Source organism: Ceratotherium simum, chromosome 9, assembly GCF_057802395.1.
Source record: "Ceratotherium simum simum isolate JZ-2026a chromosome 9, ASM5780239v1, whole genome shotgun sequence".
Lineage (NCBI taxonomy): Eukaryota > Metazoa > Chordata > Mammalia > Perissodactyla > Rhinocerotidae > Ceratotherium > Ceratotherium simum.
Window position 1 is genome coordinate 50,152,738 of NC_141908.1, and position 17,968 is coordinate 50,170,705.

General features: G+C 41.2%; 1 protein-coding gene and 1 long non-coding RNA gene across 2 annotated transcripts in view; one reads left to right on the plus strand and one right to left on the minus strand.

The window, feature by feature from the left end:
* Positions 1-17,968, plus strand: part of MYO3B (myosin IIIB) — a 429,858-nt gene that overhangs the window by 84,967 nt on the left and 326,923 nt on the right. The window contains exon 8 of the mRNA XM_087434928.1: positions 8,382-8,527. Within this exon, the coding sequence (XP_087291054.1) occupies positions 8,382-8,527 (146 nt within the window). The remainder of the gene's footprint in view (positions 1-8,381; positions 8,528-17,968) is intronic.
* Positions 1,874-7,737, minus strand: LOC147916298 (uncharacterized). Its single transcript, XR_015553216.1, has 3 exons — positions 5,336-7,737; positions 5,150-5,229; positions 1,874-4,086 (listed from the first exon to the last, which is right to left on the minus strand). It is a non-coding gene; the product is annotated as an uncharacterized LOC147916298 (long non-coding RNA).

Sequence of the window (17,968 nt, forward strand, 5' to 3'; positions counted from 1 at the left end):
AAGAGTATACCCAAGCGGGAACATTCAGATATTTTGTTTGATTTGCTTCCCGTGCTATTTTTCAGATGCATTGTGGAGGAGAAAAGCTTTTTTTCCTCATTAGTTTCTTATTGTGGCCTAATGCTTCACTTCTGTTGCCTACTAGCTGTGTGACTTTGGGCAAGTTTCTTAACCTTTCTGAATTGTTTCCTCACCTGGGGTAATAATACCTGACCTAACAAGCTGTAAAATGAACTGAATTGTAGAGCTCCTACTCACTCTTTCCTTAACTGTGCTCTGGAAGAAGTGGAGCACTAGCTGCTAAAGGAAAGGGGAAGCAAGGAGGAGAGAGTGAGGGGACAGGGAAAGTGAGAGGCGGCAGGAAATCCACCTGCCTAAATGGAGGGCATGCTTACATGCTCGTAGTATGGAAGTTCCCGTGGCTACGGCTTATGGAACATGAAATCTCTTTGGCAAGCATCCTCCATATTATAAGAATTCCCGGGGGGTGCTGCACTCGGGAGGGAGATGGGGAACCATAGAGTTTGCTCCAGGTTTGGCCATGAACCAGTTGGGTGACTTTGGACAAGTCAACTCCCCCTGGGGCCTCAGTTTCCTCCTCTGAGAAATCAGGGGGTTGAATTAATGAATCCTAAGATCTCTTCCAGCATCCGCTTCTGGTGTGGGGAAGCTGCTGGAGCTGGGGAGGGCAGTAGGAGTATCCTGGGTCTTCATGCAAATGTGACCCTTCAGAGCCTTTTGAGTACTAAGAACACATACAAAAATTTGGCCACACTGATATTTACCTTTGATAGAGAAGTTCTGTGAATATTGATCCTGAGTCTGAAAATGAGGCTTACCATATAATTAAGTGTAAATGACATGTTCCCAGGGCTTGGGGAATTTAAGGGCAGAAATTAGTGTTGTGTGCTAGACTCAAACCGAAAACCAGTTCCCCTCTGCCCTCCACAGACATGGTGGGAAGTTGGTGTCGTGCAAGTGTGCTCTGAGTGTTTGTAATTTTAACCTTGTTTTATTTCTCTAAAGACTTAAGCTGAATGTTACAATCTTGAGAAAAAACTTGTAGAACATCACATTTTAGTTAGAGACCATTTCATAAGAACAGTATACTTGAAATTATTTCGGGCAGTTTCTTGACATACAAACTGTAGATTCAATCCTAGCCTTAAGTTGAGTTTTATGAAAAACACCAAAAACAAAAGCCATCAATTCCAGTTCTTTTAGTCCATATTCCCTTTGCAAAAAAAAGAACAAAAACAAAAAACAAATCTCAATTATATCCTCCCTTGAAGTTATATTTCATCCAAAGGAAGAGACTGCATTTGTTTGTTTAGTATCTCAGCTTGTAACACTTGAAGATGTTTGTATGTAAAACTGATGAAAAATATTTGCCACTGGAATATTTATAACTATAATTTCTAATTCCAGAGAGGTTCTATTTTAGAACTCTTTATGAGCAATAACATTTATTAATTATGCTGCATGAATTACATAAGCAAAATTAAGAATGCTATTTTCCTTCCTATCTCTCTGCCCACCTTATTTACCAGTCTGTAGACTGCATTTTTGGGCTCAATGTCAGCCAAGGATTAATACCTTTAGGTCTATTTGCCTTGCCTCTTTTTAAGCTGAATTTAGCTCTTGAGATAATAGCATTTTGCGTATGTACTTGAGTCAAATTTTAATCTCGACCTTCGGTTATAATTTTGGATCACATGATCAATTCTAGTAAGGTGAGAAATCAGAATGTGTAAGGCAAACCTAATTGCATTTTTAATGACATTTAAAAATATTAGTGGAAAAATGAAATAGTTTGAATAATATCTATTGTTTTTTAAGTTTGGTAAATTATTTTTTATTAGCAAAACGTATTTTTCTTTATGGTAGATAGTGCTACCATAAAATTATTTGCTTGAAAGTATTGGTTAAAATCACATGATTGAAAGAGATTTCAGCCCAGCAGTTCTTTGATATATAATTTGATAAATGGTTTAAGTTAAATATCTTGTTGGAGAAATCTAGGTTTTCTGAATCCAGAAGCTTCATATGTTGACTGTTTTTATCCCCTTTACGTCGAGTCTAACACAGATATTCTTTTCAAATAATGAAGACCTTGAGATGAGGAAGAGCCTGTTCTCTCAGGTTCTTATAGCCTAAGCCTTTCTGCAAGAGATAGAGGGTGGATCTCACTCCTATCTTGCGAGCTTTATCAGTAAGCCCTACTCTTGGTCTATGCTGAAGTGAAACTATAATCATGGGGTGTTTCATGGGCACATGGTGGCCTGAGAAAGTGAAAGTACTAGCCCCAGCTTTGTGCTTACAATAGAAAGGTGTATAATTGGGAAGGGAATTTCTTGCATTCTTCTTGTATTAATCTCATGGGAACCTAGTTTTATAACCAAGACACCACCTTTAACTGCCAACTTGTTGAAGAATTCCACAGTCAACAAATACACTGGAGGAAGGAAACACATCCTTGAAAGTTAAGGCAAACTTTTCAATACTTATTTACATTTTCAAGTCAAAAAATAGGCAAAGTATGCTCCTTTTTGTTATAGAAATAATTTGTGCTCCCTCTAGACATTTTAGAAAATGCAAAAAGGTATAAAGAAGCAAGTAAAATAGTTATTACCCATATGTCAATGACCCAATGATATTTACTATTAACATTTTGGTGCCATAGAAAAAGCTGAATAACCAGCATTCCATAAGCAGTGCTTCAGAGAAGGCCCACAAGAAAGAGGTTGCTCAGTTTGCATGGGAAGAAGAGGTGCAGGGAGGTTGAATAATTTGCTAAAGTTATCCAGTGGGGGGGTGGCAAACTCAAAATGAAGATGCCTGGCTTTGGGATTTTCTTGCACCGGCCAGAGGTGCAAGTCTTTCCACAATCCAAGAGCTACTGACAGTTGTTTTTTCTCTGCCATTTCCCAGTTATTGACTGAGGAAAGGGTCAGCCATCTTCAACAGAACTCAGCTGACCATGCCCAAGGATGCGAGAAGAGATGATATGTGTCAAAGCAGTTGTGTTATCAAGTTGTGGATGCAGTTTTACCCCATAAACTTCTTCAGGAAAGGGGAGGAGGCACTCCCTCTATGGGGCAGGAAGGAGTGACTGGGGACAGATTTAGGGATTCTGGAACTTTGGAACTTGTTAGCCTAAAGAAGGCCAAAGAGAATAGCTCTAGTAATCAAAGAAGAGTGACTGCTAGCCTTTGCTCCAAAGACCAGTAGATCCAAAGTGTTAGTGAAAATTTACTTCTTTTCCTCAGTCCCCTCCAGAAAGAAAAGCTTTTGGCAGCCAAGGTGGTAATGACTGACATTTGGGAGGCTCAAGCTCACCTCTTGCTAAAGTAGCTATTAGCATTGGGCACTAATGCTGCACTCATAGATACTGCTAGCAGTCCAAGCATCAGTGTTTTTCCTCTTCCTAAAATAAGCAGCAGTGTAGTCTAAGTGTACCAGAAAAGCCATAAGTTTGCATTTCAAGGTAAGAACCTGGATATGCTCCATTAACATGCATCCAAACAATTGCTCTGTCACTGAAGCTCATCTTCTTTAACAGAGGCATTATCACAGCAACTAGCATCTTTTCATAGACCTTAAGACCTTCTACAAAATATTGGCAATAAAATGCCCTCAAAGCTCCAGCCATTTGGTTCATACTCCAGAATAATCTACTGTTTGCTCTAGCTAATTTGCATGGAGAGGTTAGCCTCTCAGTTTGAGGTACAAACCCAAAATCACTTATTTGGAAATTGTGAAGTCATAGAATATTAGAGCTGCATGAGATAGTAGAGATTATTCATTCCCACCTTGCCACTTTATAGATCAAGAAAATGAGGTCCCTATAACTAAAGAAGCCTCAGCTCAAAGTTCTCTAGGGACTTGCTCAAAGACACCCAGCTGCTAAATAGTGGAATTCAGACTTTCTGATTCCAGTCCAAAGATTTTTCAACACGGCTCCTCTGATGAGTGCCACAAATTGATGCAGATTGGGAAGGAAGAAAGATAAGACATAATCCTTACCCTGGTTTACTTCTGTTTAGTTCAGGGGTCACTTTGATGAGAACATCAAGGCTCTGGCCCCTTTAAAACATAGAAAAAATGATCAAGTTAATGATAGATTAACACCAAGTAGATAAAACTATTAATTAAAACTCAGAAACAGTATAAACACTCACTGATATCATGCCAAAGAGTTGGAGATCATTAAAGGTGACTTTGCAAAAGTATGTAGGGATTTATACCATCTCTGAAACTCATTGAGACTCATCGAGACAATATTTTGATCTTGGAGCCATTAACCCACTAGCAAATACTGCACTGGGACTCTGTCTCTATTTTGATTCATTTAATGCCATGCTCTTAGCCTTTTCCAGGTGCACTAAGCATTTTGTAACAGTCTATGTACATGTCTCATGAAACATTCCAGAAGGCATATCCTCTTTGTATCAACATTCCTTAGCAGGTTTTATATTCATGACACTGGATTAAGTTAAATACACTAATTTCTTAAAGTCCATGGTGTATAACCTGGTATCTGCTTCTGGTATTTAAAACTGTGTATTAAGACTACAAATTTTGACTAGTTATGTTGGCAACCAACGACAGGAAGATTACAATCTAAAGAGTTCTGAAATATAAGATATATTTACTGTAATATAAAACTCCATGTAGTTACTGAAAACATATCAGTATTTTATTGTTACCCTTTAGTATATTCTGCTTCTGATCTTAACGGAATTGTGCTTTTCTTATTGTATCTACATGTGGGAAAAAAAAGTGAGATCCTGAGAGCACAAGTGATTTTTCTACACCTGCGTAGGGGTAGAGCTCAGACCCAATTTGAACTTGTTATACTGCCTACCAAACTGACTTCTCCTCCTGACTTCCCTGGTTTATCTTCCCCATTCCACTGCCGCCAACATCATTTATACTCCTATGATTGAAGCAAAGCCTCAAGGTGAAGGAGAGTATACACTTGCCTTGGGCATGTCCACTCCTTGGGGCATTAGAGGTGAGGTGGAGGAATGTGAGACAACCAGGTGTTTAGGGTCCTGGGCCTGTGTCAGTGCCACTCCAACTCACCTCTTTTCACCCCTTTAATGTGACTTACAGAACCTGGGAAACCTGGTCCCAGTGCACTTACTTGCCATTGCCACTCTCCTTTTCTTAGTGGATCGTCCTTAAATAAGTGATTCAGAGAGCTCTTTGAGAAGTCGCTTTCTCCTGCGGGCAAGGGAATCAAAGACCAATTGACCATCTGAGCATCCTTAACTCAGCTTTATTTTACCCAGAGACAAGGAGAACACTGAGCTAAGGAGAATGAGATTACTTTTTCTCCCAGAGAAATAGTTGCAGTCTTTGGTGTTGGATCGATAGGGAATCCAATTCCAGCATGTGTTGATCTTCAGTTGGGATGCATCCTCTTAGAGTGCTTCTTTAAATCCCATCACATGTGTAGCCCAATCCTGAAAGAGAGACTCCCTCTGAGAACATGGAGTTTAGGTGACAAAAACCTCGAAAAATCTGATTAGATTAGTAACTAAACTAACGGTTGATAATTCAACCGTTCCTTGAACATAACCTTTATTATATAGGGCACTTATCATATTGTAATGATTTGTTTACTTGTCTTTCCTCTGCCTGGGTTCAAATGCTGGCCCTGACAGTTTCTAACTGTGGACTCTGCGTAAGCTATTAACTGCTATGCCTTAGTTTCCACACCTACAAAAGGTGATAATAACACCTACCTCGCAGAATGATTATGAGGACTAAATTGAGTGTGGATTTGGCTTTCTCTCCCTAGGGCCTAGTACCATGCCTGGCTCATGGGTACTTAATAACTATTTGTGAATTATTTTACTAGTGAAATTTTCTCTAAACTTCTTTGGAAGTCTGAGCTTAAAGAAATTTTTTGTTACATTATAAGCTGACTTTTGGGAAGAGAAGAATTTGGCCAAGGAGTGCTTTTCAATTAATCAGACTCAGCTGAAGATAGTGCCTATCTGTAAAGAGAAGTTGAAACCAGATAAATATTTTGAATATTTTATTACAGCACTTGAGAAATGTTAGGATATCTCCATTTCCACATTTGGATGAGTTCTTGGAATTGCCTTCTTTGTCCCATCCAAGATGGCTAGAAGTTGATTTGAATTTCCTCCCTGGACTATGGGTACCAGATACTTTTCATTGTCTCACTTAGTCAGAAGTGATCTCCCTCTAATATCCTAGGCATTTGGAGCCCATATCCTTTATTGGCCATGCTACTACACATTGTCTTAGGACATTTATAGTTGTTATGGTTTGTCATTTAATTATTATGGGTTCACTTTAAATTTCAGTTGCCCTAGCTCCTGTTGGGGAAGGATAGATAGTCTTATTTCTCTTTTCCTCACAGGACTGTATAGGAATGGTAAACTATTTGCTGGTTGATAGGTCAAACTTATGTTTGTCTCACACATTTGAAAATGTCATTTCTGAAAGGGAAGGTGTTGACTAGCCTTTTCTGAAGATCTTTAAAAATAGTGTAGTTTCACACCTGATTGGGGTGATGAATGTGAGGACTTTGGGGGCAATGAAATGGCCTCTGCTTCTGAAATTGGAATTATTTGAACTTTACTTTGAATACGCATTGAAAATAATGTGCTAAAAGTATGACAGGATATTCTATGGCAGGATAGTCTATTTAGGGGATGGGGCTGGGATCAGGCCAAGGATGCAGATACATGGAAAAATGTTCTTAAGTTCAGAAACCAGAAGAGAAGGGTAGAGGGCAATTATGGGAGCAAGAGCACCAGGTCTTGGGCAGGATGGCAAGCACATTTGCCAGGCCTTACAAGTCCTGTTAACTGGTCTGGCAGACAGCAGGTGCACTAGTTTTCCATCACTGCCATAACAACATCACACATTTAGTAGCTTAATAACACACGTTCATTATCTTACAATTCTCTATGTCAGAAGTCCATACCAGTCTTACCCGGCTGAAATCAGCTTCTCCGTTTGGAATCTCACGGGCATCTCAGACTTATTTTGTCCCAAATGGAGCTCTTGCTTTTCAACCCAAGCCTGCTTCTCCTGGTGATTTTCCCCATCTCATTAAATACTATTTCCATTCTGGAATTGCTCAGATCAAAAACTCTGGACTTGTCCTCAACTCCTCTTTCTTATAAGCCCCAGTCAGCAAATCTAGTTGGCTCTACCTTCAAAATGATACCCAAAATCTGATTATTTCTCACTGTCTGTAGTTTGCATTCCTGCAGTAGTGTTTTTAACTGGTTTTGCTTCTTCTACTCATGTCCAATTTTAATGTATCCTCAGCATAGCAGCCAGAGTGATCCCGTTAACATGTAAGCCATCTCTGTCACTCCTCTGTTCCCCACAGCCAGTTAGCCCATTTCACTCGGAGTCAAAGCCGAAGACCTTCTGATGGCTTAAGAGGGTGGGCGGCCCTGTCACTCTGGCCCCTCTGTGCTCACCAGTGATGTTGCTTGTCTACCTCATAGGCTGTTTGGACCAATACATCATCAGACTCTCAAAGTTTCCCACCTGCCCATAGCCACCGGTCACCCTTGGTCAAGGAGGCAAATTTCAGGTCAAATAGGGACACCTGGTCTCTCCACATCCCCTGGCCTATCCCCACCTTCTCCCAACCCCAGTTTGATAGCCTTCAGAGCCTGAGTGGAGGGGCTTTTCCTGTTTCACTCAAAAAGTTGATAGAAACAGATTTCCCTACAAGGTTCCATGCTCCCCAGACCCGTGACAAGCCTAGGGGCATTTTCTGGTTCTATTGCTCTTGTACCCAGTTAGGTCAGTAACTGAAGCAGCAGTGGCAGCTGAAATACAAACCAGTTGTTGGGGTTTGAGGAGGGGGCAGATATTCTCAGAAAAAGGGAATGGGAGGGAGTGGTTCCTATTTTGTGTTAACCAAATCAGCCTTCCAACATCTTTCTGCTCAATTGGCTACACTCCTGGGGATTTTGTGCAGCAGACAAGCATCTTCGAAAACAACTGTTCCTCACTGTTGAATTCAGCAGCTGGTAATGAGGTGAAGGATGCAGACAAAGCCTTTCCTTAAAAATGTCAGGACTATGTGGTGAAGTATTCACCCTTGTGCCTCCCTTTGTACTGTTCTTGTACCTAGAGAGTTCAATGCATATTTATTGAACTGAACTGACACATTTTTTAAAGTTAATATACATATCAGATGATAAATCAACCACACACAAATAGGGCCTAGAAAACATACATCTTATTATTACTGAATTCGATATCAGTGTAGCCAAGGAACTGAGAAAGGGGCTAAGATCAGCCAAGGGCCTTTTAGGACATCTGAGGTGGCAGTGAAGGTTGATGTTTTGTGTCCTGCTTTTGTCTGATAGGTCATTGCTTGTGAACAGCAGTATGACTCTTCCTATGACGCTCGCTGTGACGTCTGGTCCTTGGGGATCACAGCTATTGAACTGGGGGATGGAGACCCTCCCCTCTTTGACATGCATCCTGTGAAAACGCTCTTTAAGATTCCAAGGTAGGACACAAGATGGCACTCTTGGCTCATTAGTTCTTTGTGAAAGAGCCTCGTTAGAGGGATAATAAATAGTTCGTAAACAATTTCTCTCCAAATCTGAGAAAGCCTGATTGTAAATTGTATTTCTTTTTGAAAAATCAGAGGAGGGGGGGATGAGGCTGTTTCTGAAAGATAACATATCCCAAGGAATAATAGGGCTATGTTGTAACAATTGCGTATTTTCAGTACTCTGAGTTTTCTGAGATGTTCATTTTTGTGCTTTGTACAAGAAGGCTTAAAATGCAATTTTGGATTAAATAATGTGTCTAAATACTGGTGCTTTCCTTTTAATTATCTGATCATATCTGGTCATTTTTTTCAGTTTGAATCTTTCTCGAGTATTCAGGAAAATTTGGGGATGAAAAAAAATGTGTATCGTATTTTTGTGTCCACTCAGACCAGCACTCAAAAATATCAGAAAAATGTTACATCAGTCATATGACTTTCCTCCCTCCCATTATTTCTGTCTCAATGGGAAATTGTGCTGAAAGAGGTCTGTTTGGAGGGTATTTAAATGCCAGTATATTTTCTATTGTGTATATTCATTAGGGGTTTGTACAAGAGGTTTGGCTGTTAGTCTTTCATCAGAATTGAGCTGATTTTTGGCCAGCTCAAGGCTCTATTAACGGAAAACGAAGAGACCAGGGAGCTATGTCCTGGCCAGGCTGCAGGTTGAGAGATTTGTACCTTTCACATTTCTCTTTCAAAGGGAGGCTCTGGGCCCGCTGGGAGCCATTTAACTGCTTTAACAATACAAGTGTTAACCTTTCCTTATCTGTACAATCACACAGCCGTCACAGCCTTTAAAAATTTCTCCTGATTGCAATTTGCATTTCTGATTAGGTCTATTTATATGCAGATGAGGCTCTGTGGCGTTCGTCATCATAATGTTATCGTTTTATACCTAATCCAGATGTGAACAACCACCCACCACTATTCCAAAAATGATTCCCACCCAAGTCAGAGTTGGTTGGTTTGCCTTTTCCACAGTACAAAAACAGGTCATGGTGATTAGAAGAGCAGACAAAGCTATTCGCTTTTTAAAGATTTTATTTATTTTATTTTTCCCCCCAAAGCCCCAGTGGATAGTTGTATGTCGTAGCTGCACATCCTTCTAGTTGCTGTATGTGGGACTCGGCCTCAGGATGAACGGAGAAGTGGTGCCTCGATGCGCACCCGGGATCCGAACCCGGGCCACCAGCATCGCAGCGCGCGCACTTAACCACCAAGCCACAGGGCCGGCCCGTCGCTTTTTAAATTAATAGTCTGGGGAACATGCAGAAGGATGAAAGAACTCAGGACCACAAAACAGTACTGTATGCAGTAATCTGTCAGAAAATGAGAGACAGTGTCTGGGATGATTTATGTGTGCACTTTGATTTTTTTACAAGTGGTTTACTCTTCACCATTTATTTACTGTGGCCACATAATTTCCCAAATATCAGAATTAAGGTGTGGTTTCCAATTAGCAAGATATATGTACTTTTAATAAGAGGTCATCTGCTTGGGTATATTTTTTTCTTTTCTTTTTTTCAGTATGTGTTTGTATATGGACCAACTGTTCAAAAATTTTGTAGGATGACAAATGTGAGGCAGCTTAGAAGGGGTGTGCGTGTGTGTGTATGTTTAAACAGACCTTTCATCTCCAATGACTCCTCTTAGCTTGCTTCTGTGCCCAGGCAACCCTCTGATCTCTAATAATCTCTAAACTCTCACTCCCCCTACTTTTTCCATCTTGGGAGAAGCTTCCAGATCTGCAACACAAGTAACCAAGTCCATCACTGCCTGCCTTGGGACAGGACCCCAGGAATAGGACAATTGCTAGAAAAGTACCGTAGGGGTGACAAGGATCCTTATCCCAGTGTAGGTTGAAGCTTTCTTTTTCTCCTTCTAGTGTAACCTCCAGCCCTTTTACCATTTCTTGGTTCCTGTGCAAGTGATGAATCAGATCGAACTAGGGAATGTCAACAATAATCGGTCAGCAGATCCTCAGCGCGATTATATGCGCTCAACACTTGCCATTGTCACAACCTTTATGGCTGGCTTCACATTCCTGGGCAGGAAGGATGGAGGTGTTTTTTGAAAAGTGTAGCATATTTGCAGTGCTGCAAAGCTTTTTAGACTCACCAAGTTATTTACTTAAAAATTATCCTATCAATTAGAATCACACAGTTCTCTTATGAAGGATTGTGGATAGACCAAGCGTGTGTGTGTGTGTGTGTGTGTGTATTATCTTAATTGTAAGTGCTAAAAATGTAACCTTTCCTCAGAAAAGCTCTTTGATGGAGAGTGGAAAAAATAAGCATTTACATATTTTAAATAGGCACTCAAATTATTACCTGTGTTTCATGGAGATTTCTCTCTCTCTCTCATTCTCTCTCGGCATTTTCTTTTCTCCATTAGAAATAATGACAAATAATGTCAAAATTCCTTGGAATCTGTTTGGCTTCAGAATTTTTTTTCCCTATTTGGTTATGAGTGTTTTCGGTGTTCTGGAATTCTCTTCAGTTAAACAATGGAGTCCGTTTTAGAGTACTCTGGGATCCAGACTACTGTGTGTGGCTTCTTCCTCTAGCCTTCCTCATTCACCTTTTCCCTACAACCTTTTCTTTACTGGAACTAAAATGAGTAAATTACTAAGTAAGGGAAGAAAAGAAAACCTTGACTGAGTCAGGGAAGAAGTGACTACTTTCACGAATTACAAAGGACTTATGAATTAATGAAGTGCTGGTTACATGTGAGCTGAGAGCCTCAGATGTCGAAAAGGCAGGTAATTACACAGGTTCCCTGGGCACTGTCAGAAAATATGAAGCGAGACCTGCCTGGATGTGGTTGATTTGCCTGCACACTGGCTCCTTGCTCTTCCCCTCTCTGCCTCCACCCACCCTCTCCTTTCTCTTGACCTTCATATTAGAAGATGACACATGGAGTAATCGTGACCTGTCTTTGAAATACTGCGTGACTCCCAATCTTTCCTACATTGCAAACACACAGAAATTATCTGCTGATTGGTAGAACATCCACTATTTGCTGAACCTGTCAGCATGTGTCATCTTGTCTAACGCCTTTGCTCTGAAAAAGTCACCCCTCCCTGACAGTGGCTGCTCTGTCTGCTATTTTTCTCCAGGAGTTAGAAGAGAGGAGAAGAAAGAAAACCGTTTCTTTAGGCATCAGTGGGTTCAACAACATCTCTCTCACCATTCTCTTATGAAGACTCCTTAAAAATTCCACTTAGAAGGACCTTGCAGATGACCCAGATATATCTTTCACTTAAAAGGAGATCTGTTTTGTAGATGTAATTGCAAGAAACTATAGAGTTTGGAGCAATATATAATTTTGTTGGTCTTTTGGCAACCAGGTATCTTTCCTTAGCTTGGAGTCTTTGGCTAATGACCTCTTTGACCTCCACAGACGGGGGTCAGGAAGGCAGTGGGGACCAGTGTGAGTGTGTTTATTGGATAAGGACTGAGAGCCGTGTCTCTCGCCCATTTATTTGGGGCCAGGTAGTAGCTGACTCTGTCCAGCGTCTTACTACACACTGAGTACTTGCACTTCATTCCTGTGGAAAAATGCAGAATGTTTTCAAGATTCCCAACAGAACTATCCTTGGCTGGAAGTGGATGGGACAGAATGACCTGAACACTCCAGTCCCTGAAACTAGTGATTTTCCCTTCCTAAAGAGAAGTTTCCCTGCAGTACACGATTCAAGAAAAGGAGAACTCGTGATAATTACTGTGTCATATTTGGGCTTGTTTTCCTCACCAAATTTAGGTTGTTTCACACTGTACCCAACTGTATTAGTTTCTTAAGGCTGCCACAACAAAGTACCACAAACGTGGTAGCTTAAAATGACAGAAATATATTCTCTTACAGTTCTAGAGCCAGAAGTCCAAAATCAGGATGTCAGCAGAGCTACATGCTCCCTCTGAAGGCTGTAGAGGAGAATCCTTCCTTGGCCCTTCCAGGTCTGGTGGCTTCTGGTCTTCTTTGATTTGTGGCAGCATAACTCCAGTCTCTGCCTCCATTTTTATGTGGCTTTCTTCCCTGTCTCTCTGTCCAATAAGGATACTTGTCATTGGATTTAGGGCCCTTCCTATCCAGAAGGATCTTATCTTGAGATCTTGGTCTTAATTACACCTACAAAAGACCCTTCTTCCAAATGATGTCACATTCTCAGGTTCCAAGTGGACATATCTTTGGGGGACCACAATTCAACCTACTATACCAACCAACTTTCATTTTTACCAAATTCCCTGAGAAACTAATTTGGGGCCCAAATATAGGACAACTAGCTAAATAATAATGGAAAAATAATGATAGCTTAGATTTATCAAGTACTAACTATGTGGCAGGCACAGTGCTTCATGTTTCATCAATATAAATGCATTCAATCCCCACAATGACCCTGTGAGGTAAGAACTATATCACCACCCTTTTTTCTGGAGGAGAGAACTGAAAACCCAGGGAGAAAGCCTCTGGTCATGCTCATATGGAGGAAAAATGATTTTAATGTGAGAAATTTGACGCCAAAGCCCACACATTCTGCGACTACATTGAAAAGTTAAAGCTTTTTCTTAAATTATATTTATTTATCAATGAATTATGAATTGAGCACCAGGGAATTGGAGTATATAGAAATGAATAGGACATCCCAACCTTTAAGAAGCTTACAATCCAGCATCCTTCTCTCTGCTCTCAGTTTTAAACTGACATTGTAAACCTGAGAGTTAGAATTTTATTAGTATCAATGTCTGTGTCAGTCAAGGAACTGAAGAACAGAAATCAAGAATGTCATTAAGAGTGAACACAGGCCCTCCTTGGCTCATTGATTTGTGATCCCCAAACCAGAAATCTCTCTCTTCTCCAAACTCCCCTTTAAGCAACTGCCTTTTAGTTCCTAATTTAGAACTCTTAAGGCAAATGTTTGAACTTACTGCACTTAGAATTATAGAACTTAGAATTGCAGAACACATGTTATGTAAAAGCGGAGAGGCATTTTAGGTTATCATTATTGGTACCCAAAAGTTTCTTTCCATCCCACCCTCCTTGCAAAACCTGCACCTGCCGTGTCAGGGCTATTTCTGTCATAGCCAGCATCTACTCCTCCTTTTCCATCCTCTTATTTTTGCAGTAGGAAAAGCTTGCTTTGGTTCTCGGGTAAATGGAAATCCGTTTCTGGCATCCTGAGTCGGAATGCATTTTCTCATGGAAATTATTTTAAGTAGTTATTTAGGAGGAAGCAATGTAACACCTAAAGTTCTCACTTTGGGTGTATTATTAGACTCTTGTGGCCAACTAGAGTTTTATGATTGAGTCTGAGGACTTAGCCTGTCTCTGGAACTTTATGCTTATGGAAAAAAACGCTTTCGAAGCTCTAAACTACCCATTTACAAAAGTGCTTTGGAACACAGTCTGCTGGGGATTTGGGAATGCCCATACCCTCTAACCTAGGACACCTCTAACTTTGTCCGCTCTAAGTCAAGCTTAGGTTGAGTGCTTGAGTTACAAGATGAATAAGAGAGTTTTTTCTCTCAAGGAGAACATAGTTTTACTGTCTCCTCCTCCATTCATTGGCAAAGGTGAAATAGGCAGAAGTTGGATAGCAAAATGGAGGAGCAAGGAGGAGAAATCAAAAAGGATACTCTTGGGCTACCTGGATGAGGTGGGTGGTAGGGCTCAGAAAGGATAAGTTGCCACTTGAAACATTTGTGAATCTATTTGAAAGGTTTCCTCAGGGACTCAATGCCTACAGTTGACTCTTGCTCTGAAACAGAATCATTAGACTAAGTTTTCATCTAATTTCATCTGAATTTCTATCATATTTTAAAGTTAAAGATTCTTTTTATTCCGACTTTTCTAATTCACAAACCAAATTATTCCTATATGGGAAGCCTGCTCCTCAGCTGCAAGAGGATGCAGAGGCAGCAGGGATCCCTGAGTCACCAGTAATTGTCTTACTATTACAGAATTGTCACAAGACATTTTCCCTTAGGGCTGTGAAATATAAGGAAAAGAAATTAAACTATTGTTGTTGAAGTGTAATGAGCAAAGGAGGTGGATGTTTAATGGCACAGTAAGGCTGGATTTGCCACAGGGAATTTTGGTTTCTCTTCACCAACCCAGGTCACTTAGCTATTGGCCTTTTGAGCAGCGAACCCTCACAATCCGACTTCACTCGTAAAGCAAGAAGAGCTAGAAAAATTAGCACCATTTAGCATTTATTGAGTGCCTACCAGCAAAAAAAAGTTTTAAATACTAAATAGCAAAACAGTAGTCTTTTATGAGTCTTTCTTTCGTTGGGAGATTTCTAGTCCCATTTTAGTGGATTGTGGTCCCTATCCCTCAGGGGGCCTTGGGAGTGCCCCCTCCCCTTGGGGTATCCTCTTTATTTCCTTGGGAACACAGTAGCTGGAGGCAGCTGGCAGAAAGGCCCCAGAAGGCTTCCATTCTGGGGAACATGTTTCCAAACTCTTTTTTAATTTGAGTTGAGCAGCTGGGCTGTTAGTTCCTGTGGAGGTGCAGCTTGCTGCCCCCCTGAATCCTGGCAGTCAGGGAGAGTTCAGCTTTGCAAGGTTTCATTTGGGGATCAGGTGGCAAAGCAGGAGCGTGCCTTCAAGGACTGCTAGTCCCCATCCGTGTTGAGTAAGAAGGCCACCCTGAGAGAAAGGAGAGGCCAGAGAATGAGAGGTATTGACTTATAGAACCATCCATGCTTTCTCCCTCATTACCCTGATTTCATTATTTTGGCACTACTCACTTGGGTTAATTCCAACTTAGCTCCTAAATGATGGAGAGATGGGCAAAGAGGTTAGGCAAGGAAACAGAGCTCAAAATAGTACCAAAGAGTTTGAGGCACCCTAGTTTCCTCTTGACTCCAGAAAAACTAGGGAATAAAGGTAAAAAATAGTTATAAACTGCCTTTGTGGGTTAGCTTAGTGGTAGGGCAAGGGCAACATAAAGATGAAGAGAGATAAGGTGGTAGTCTGGAGGAAGGTTCTTCACAGCTGGAACTATCCATTCCTGGAGAGTCCTAGAGTCAGATGAAGCCAATGTAATCAGAAAGAAAATATAGTGTAGTGGTTAAGCATTGGTGTGTTTCTATCAGTTATCTACCGGGATGTAACAAACCACCCCCAAACTTAGTTGCTTAAAACAACAATCATTTATTATTTCTCATGAGTCTGTGGGTTCTTGGGATGGTTCTGTGGACCTTGGCTGGGCTTACTCAGGCATCTGTGGTCAGCTGGGGATTTGGCTGGAGGCTGGCTGGTCTAGGATGGCCTTGGCTAGGATGACTTGAGTCTGCTCCATATGGTTTCTCATCCTCCAGCAGGCTAGCCAGAGCTATTTTCACATTGGTGACAGTCTTCCAAGCATAGATACAGGAAAGGGTGGAAAATTAGGCCTTTTTTTCATTCAATTTACTGCAGTGTTCTACAGTCAGTCTGTGTGGATTCAAACACCAGCTCCACCATCTTCAAGCTGTATGAACTTGGCCAAGTTACTTAATGTCTCTGCAACTCAGTTCCTACTCTGTCAAATGGAGGTATGAATAGTATCAGTCTCAGAGAGTTGTCGCGAGCAGTTAATGAATGTAAAGTACTCAGAACTGTACATAGTAACATTCGATTTTTGCTGGGTGTTACCAAAGAAAAAATCTAAAAGGTGTATTTGTATTGTAAGGAATTTGCTTTCCCTTGTAGCTCAAGAATTGAAACCTCCCATTCAAAAGAGCCACCCATGAGCTCAATCATTTGAAAGTTTAGCTAATTGATTGATGGATGATTGTATGGGGAATTGAGAGAGAATGAAGACTGATTTCTTCATAAATGCTTGCTTCTTCCACTGCGCCTGTCTGAAGGACTCTGCCATAAATATCCATTGTCACAACTCCTTTGTTAATAGACACACTCCCAAGAGATGTGGCTCTCCCTCTGCCCCCATACACACCCATGAATTTGATGACAGGAACTGCCCATTGGGAAGCAGAGTTGGCCTTGGTCCCCACTCCCCTGAAGTGTACAATGAGTAGTGATGCTGTCATCCTCTGAAGAGAACTCAGGCCACAGTGCTTTTCTTTTCCTGTCAATTCCATTTTTGTGATGGCTTTGTGTTGGTGGATGAGTTGTGTGACAGGGGCTTGGCTGCTTCCCTCTGCAGGGTCCCTTCAGTCCCCTTGGTAGGCACAACTTTCCCCTGGGTTCTGGAAATTTCTTATCCTCAGGTAAAGGGACAGTAGTAGTAGGAGTTCTAGACAGAGGGCACTGACTCAAGATTGGGTCCCATTTTGCTCCCGTTTTCTCCATCACAGAGAATGATTTTTTTCCTGCCCAGCCTGGAAAGGCTAAAAACATTGGCAAAGGGAGATAGAAACCCAATCCAAGCGAGGAGGAGAGCGCTTAGTTGTTGCAGGTGAGTTCAGGTTTCTTGCCTGGGAGGAGCAATACCCCAGGTACTGAGAGAATATACAGGTGAGACCGCTAACCCACTGCAGTGATCTTGGAAGAATTCTGGAGAACAGGAACAGTGTTAGAAGAGTGGAAAAGGGAGAATGTGCTTCAATTCTTCAAAAAAGGGAAGAAGGCAGAATCTGCAAACTACCATCTGGTGAGCTTGACTTTCATTCTGGGGTAATTACTAAGATTCTTTTTTTTTTTTTTTCTGGAATAGTTATGATTTCTTAGAAGAAAAAGCTATGATCACTAGGAATTACCATGGGTTCACTTAAAATAAGCCATGTCAGATTTATGTCCTTCGTCAGTATTATTGTAAGACTGGTACAAATGAGGACTGTCTTAGACATAATATATTTGGAATTTTGCCCTTATGTGAAATGTGTTGTAATATCTTTGTGGCCAAGATGGAGAAACATAGACTGGAGAGTGGTGGTAGTGATGGATCATAACCCAGGGAGGACTGTATTAAGGAGCACTGGATAATGGTGTCAGCGTGAACATGGTGGAGGAGGTCCTGGAGGCGTTGGTCAGGGCTCTGCTGACCATCCTGCCTGCTGAATGTTTTAAAATGTGTAATGAGTTGGAGGACATTGGTTGGCTGTCGATCACATTCATGGAAGGGGTAGCTAGTATGCTGAATGACAGACTTAGAATCCCAAAAGATCTCAGTTTCTGGAACGATGGGGTCTCTAATGAGCAAATAGGGTCAGAACCCTGGTGAGCTGTACAGGTTGAGAGAGCCATGGCTCAATAACCCACAGGGGAAAAATGAATTTAATTGTGGCTATAAGCCAGATAGGGATCAAATAGTAAGACGATCTTGTGTGGTTAGCACGAGGTTTGATAGTCAGAAGAAATACTATCCCCACCCCCACATTGGTTCTGTCCCAGCCAGAACCTCTCTGGAATGATGGCTTCATTCTGGGCACCACACTCAAATTGCTGC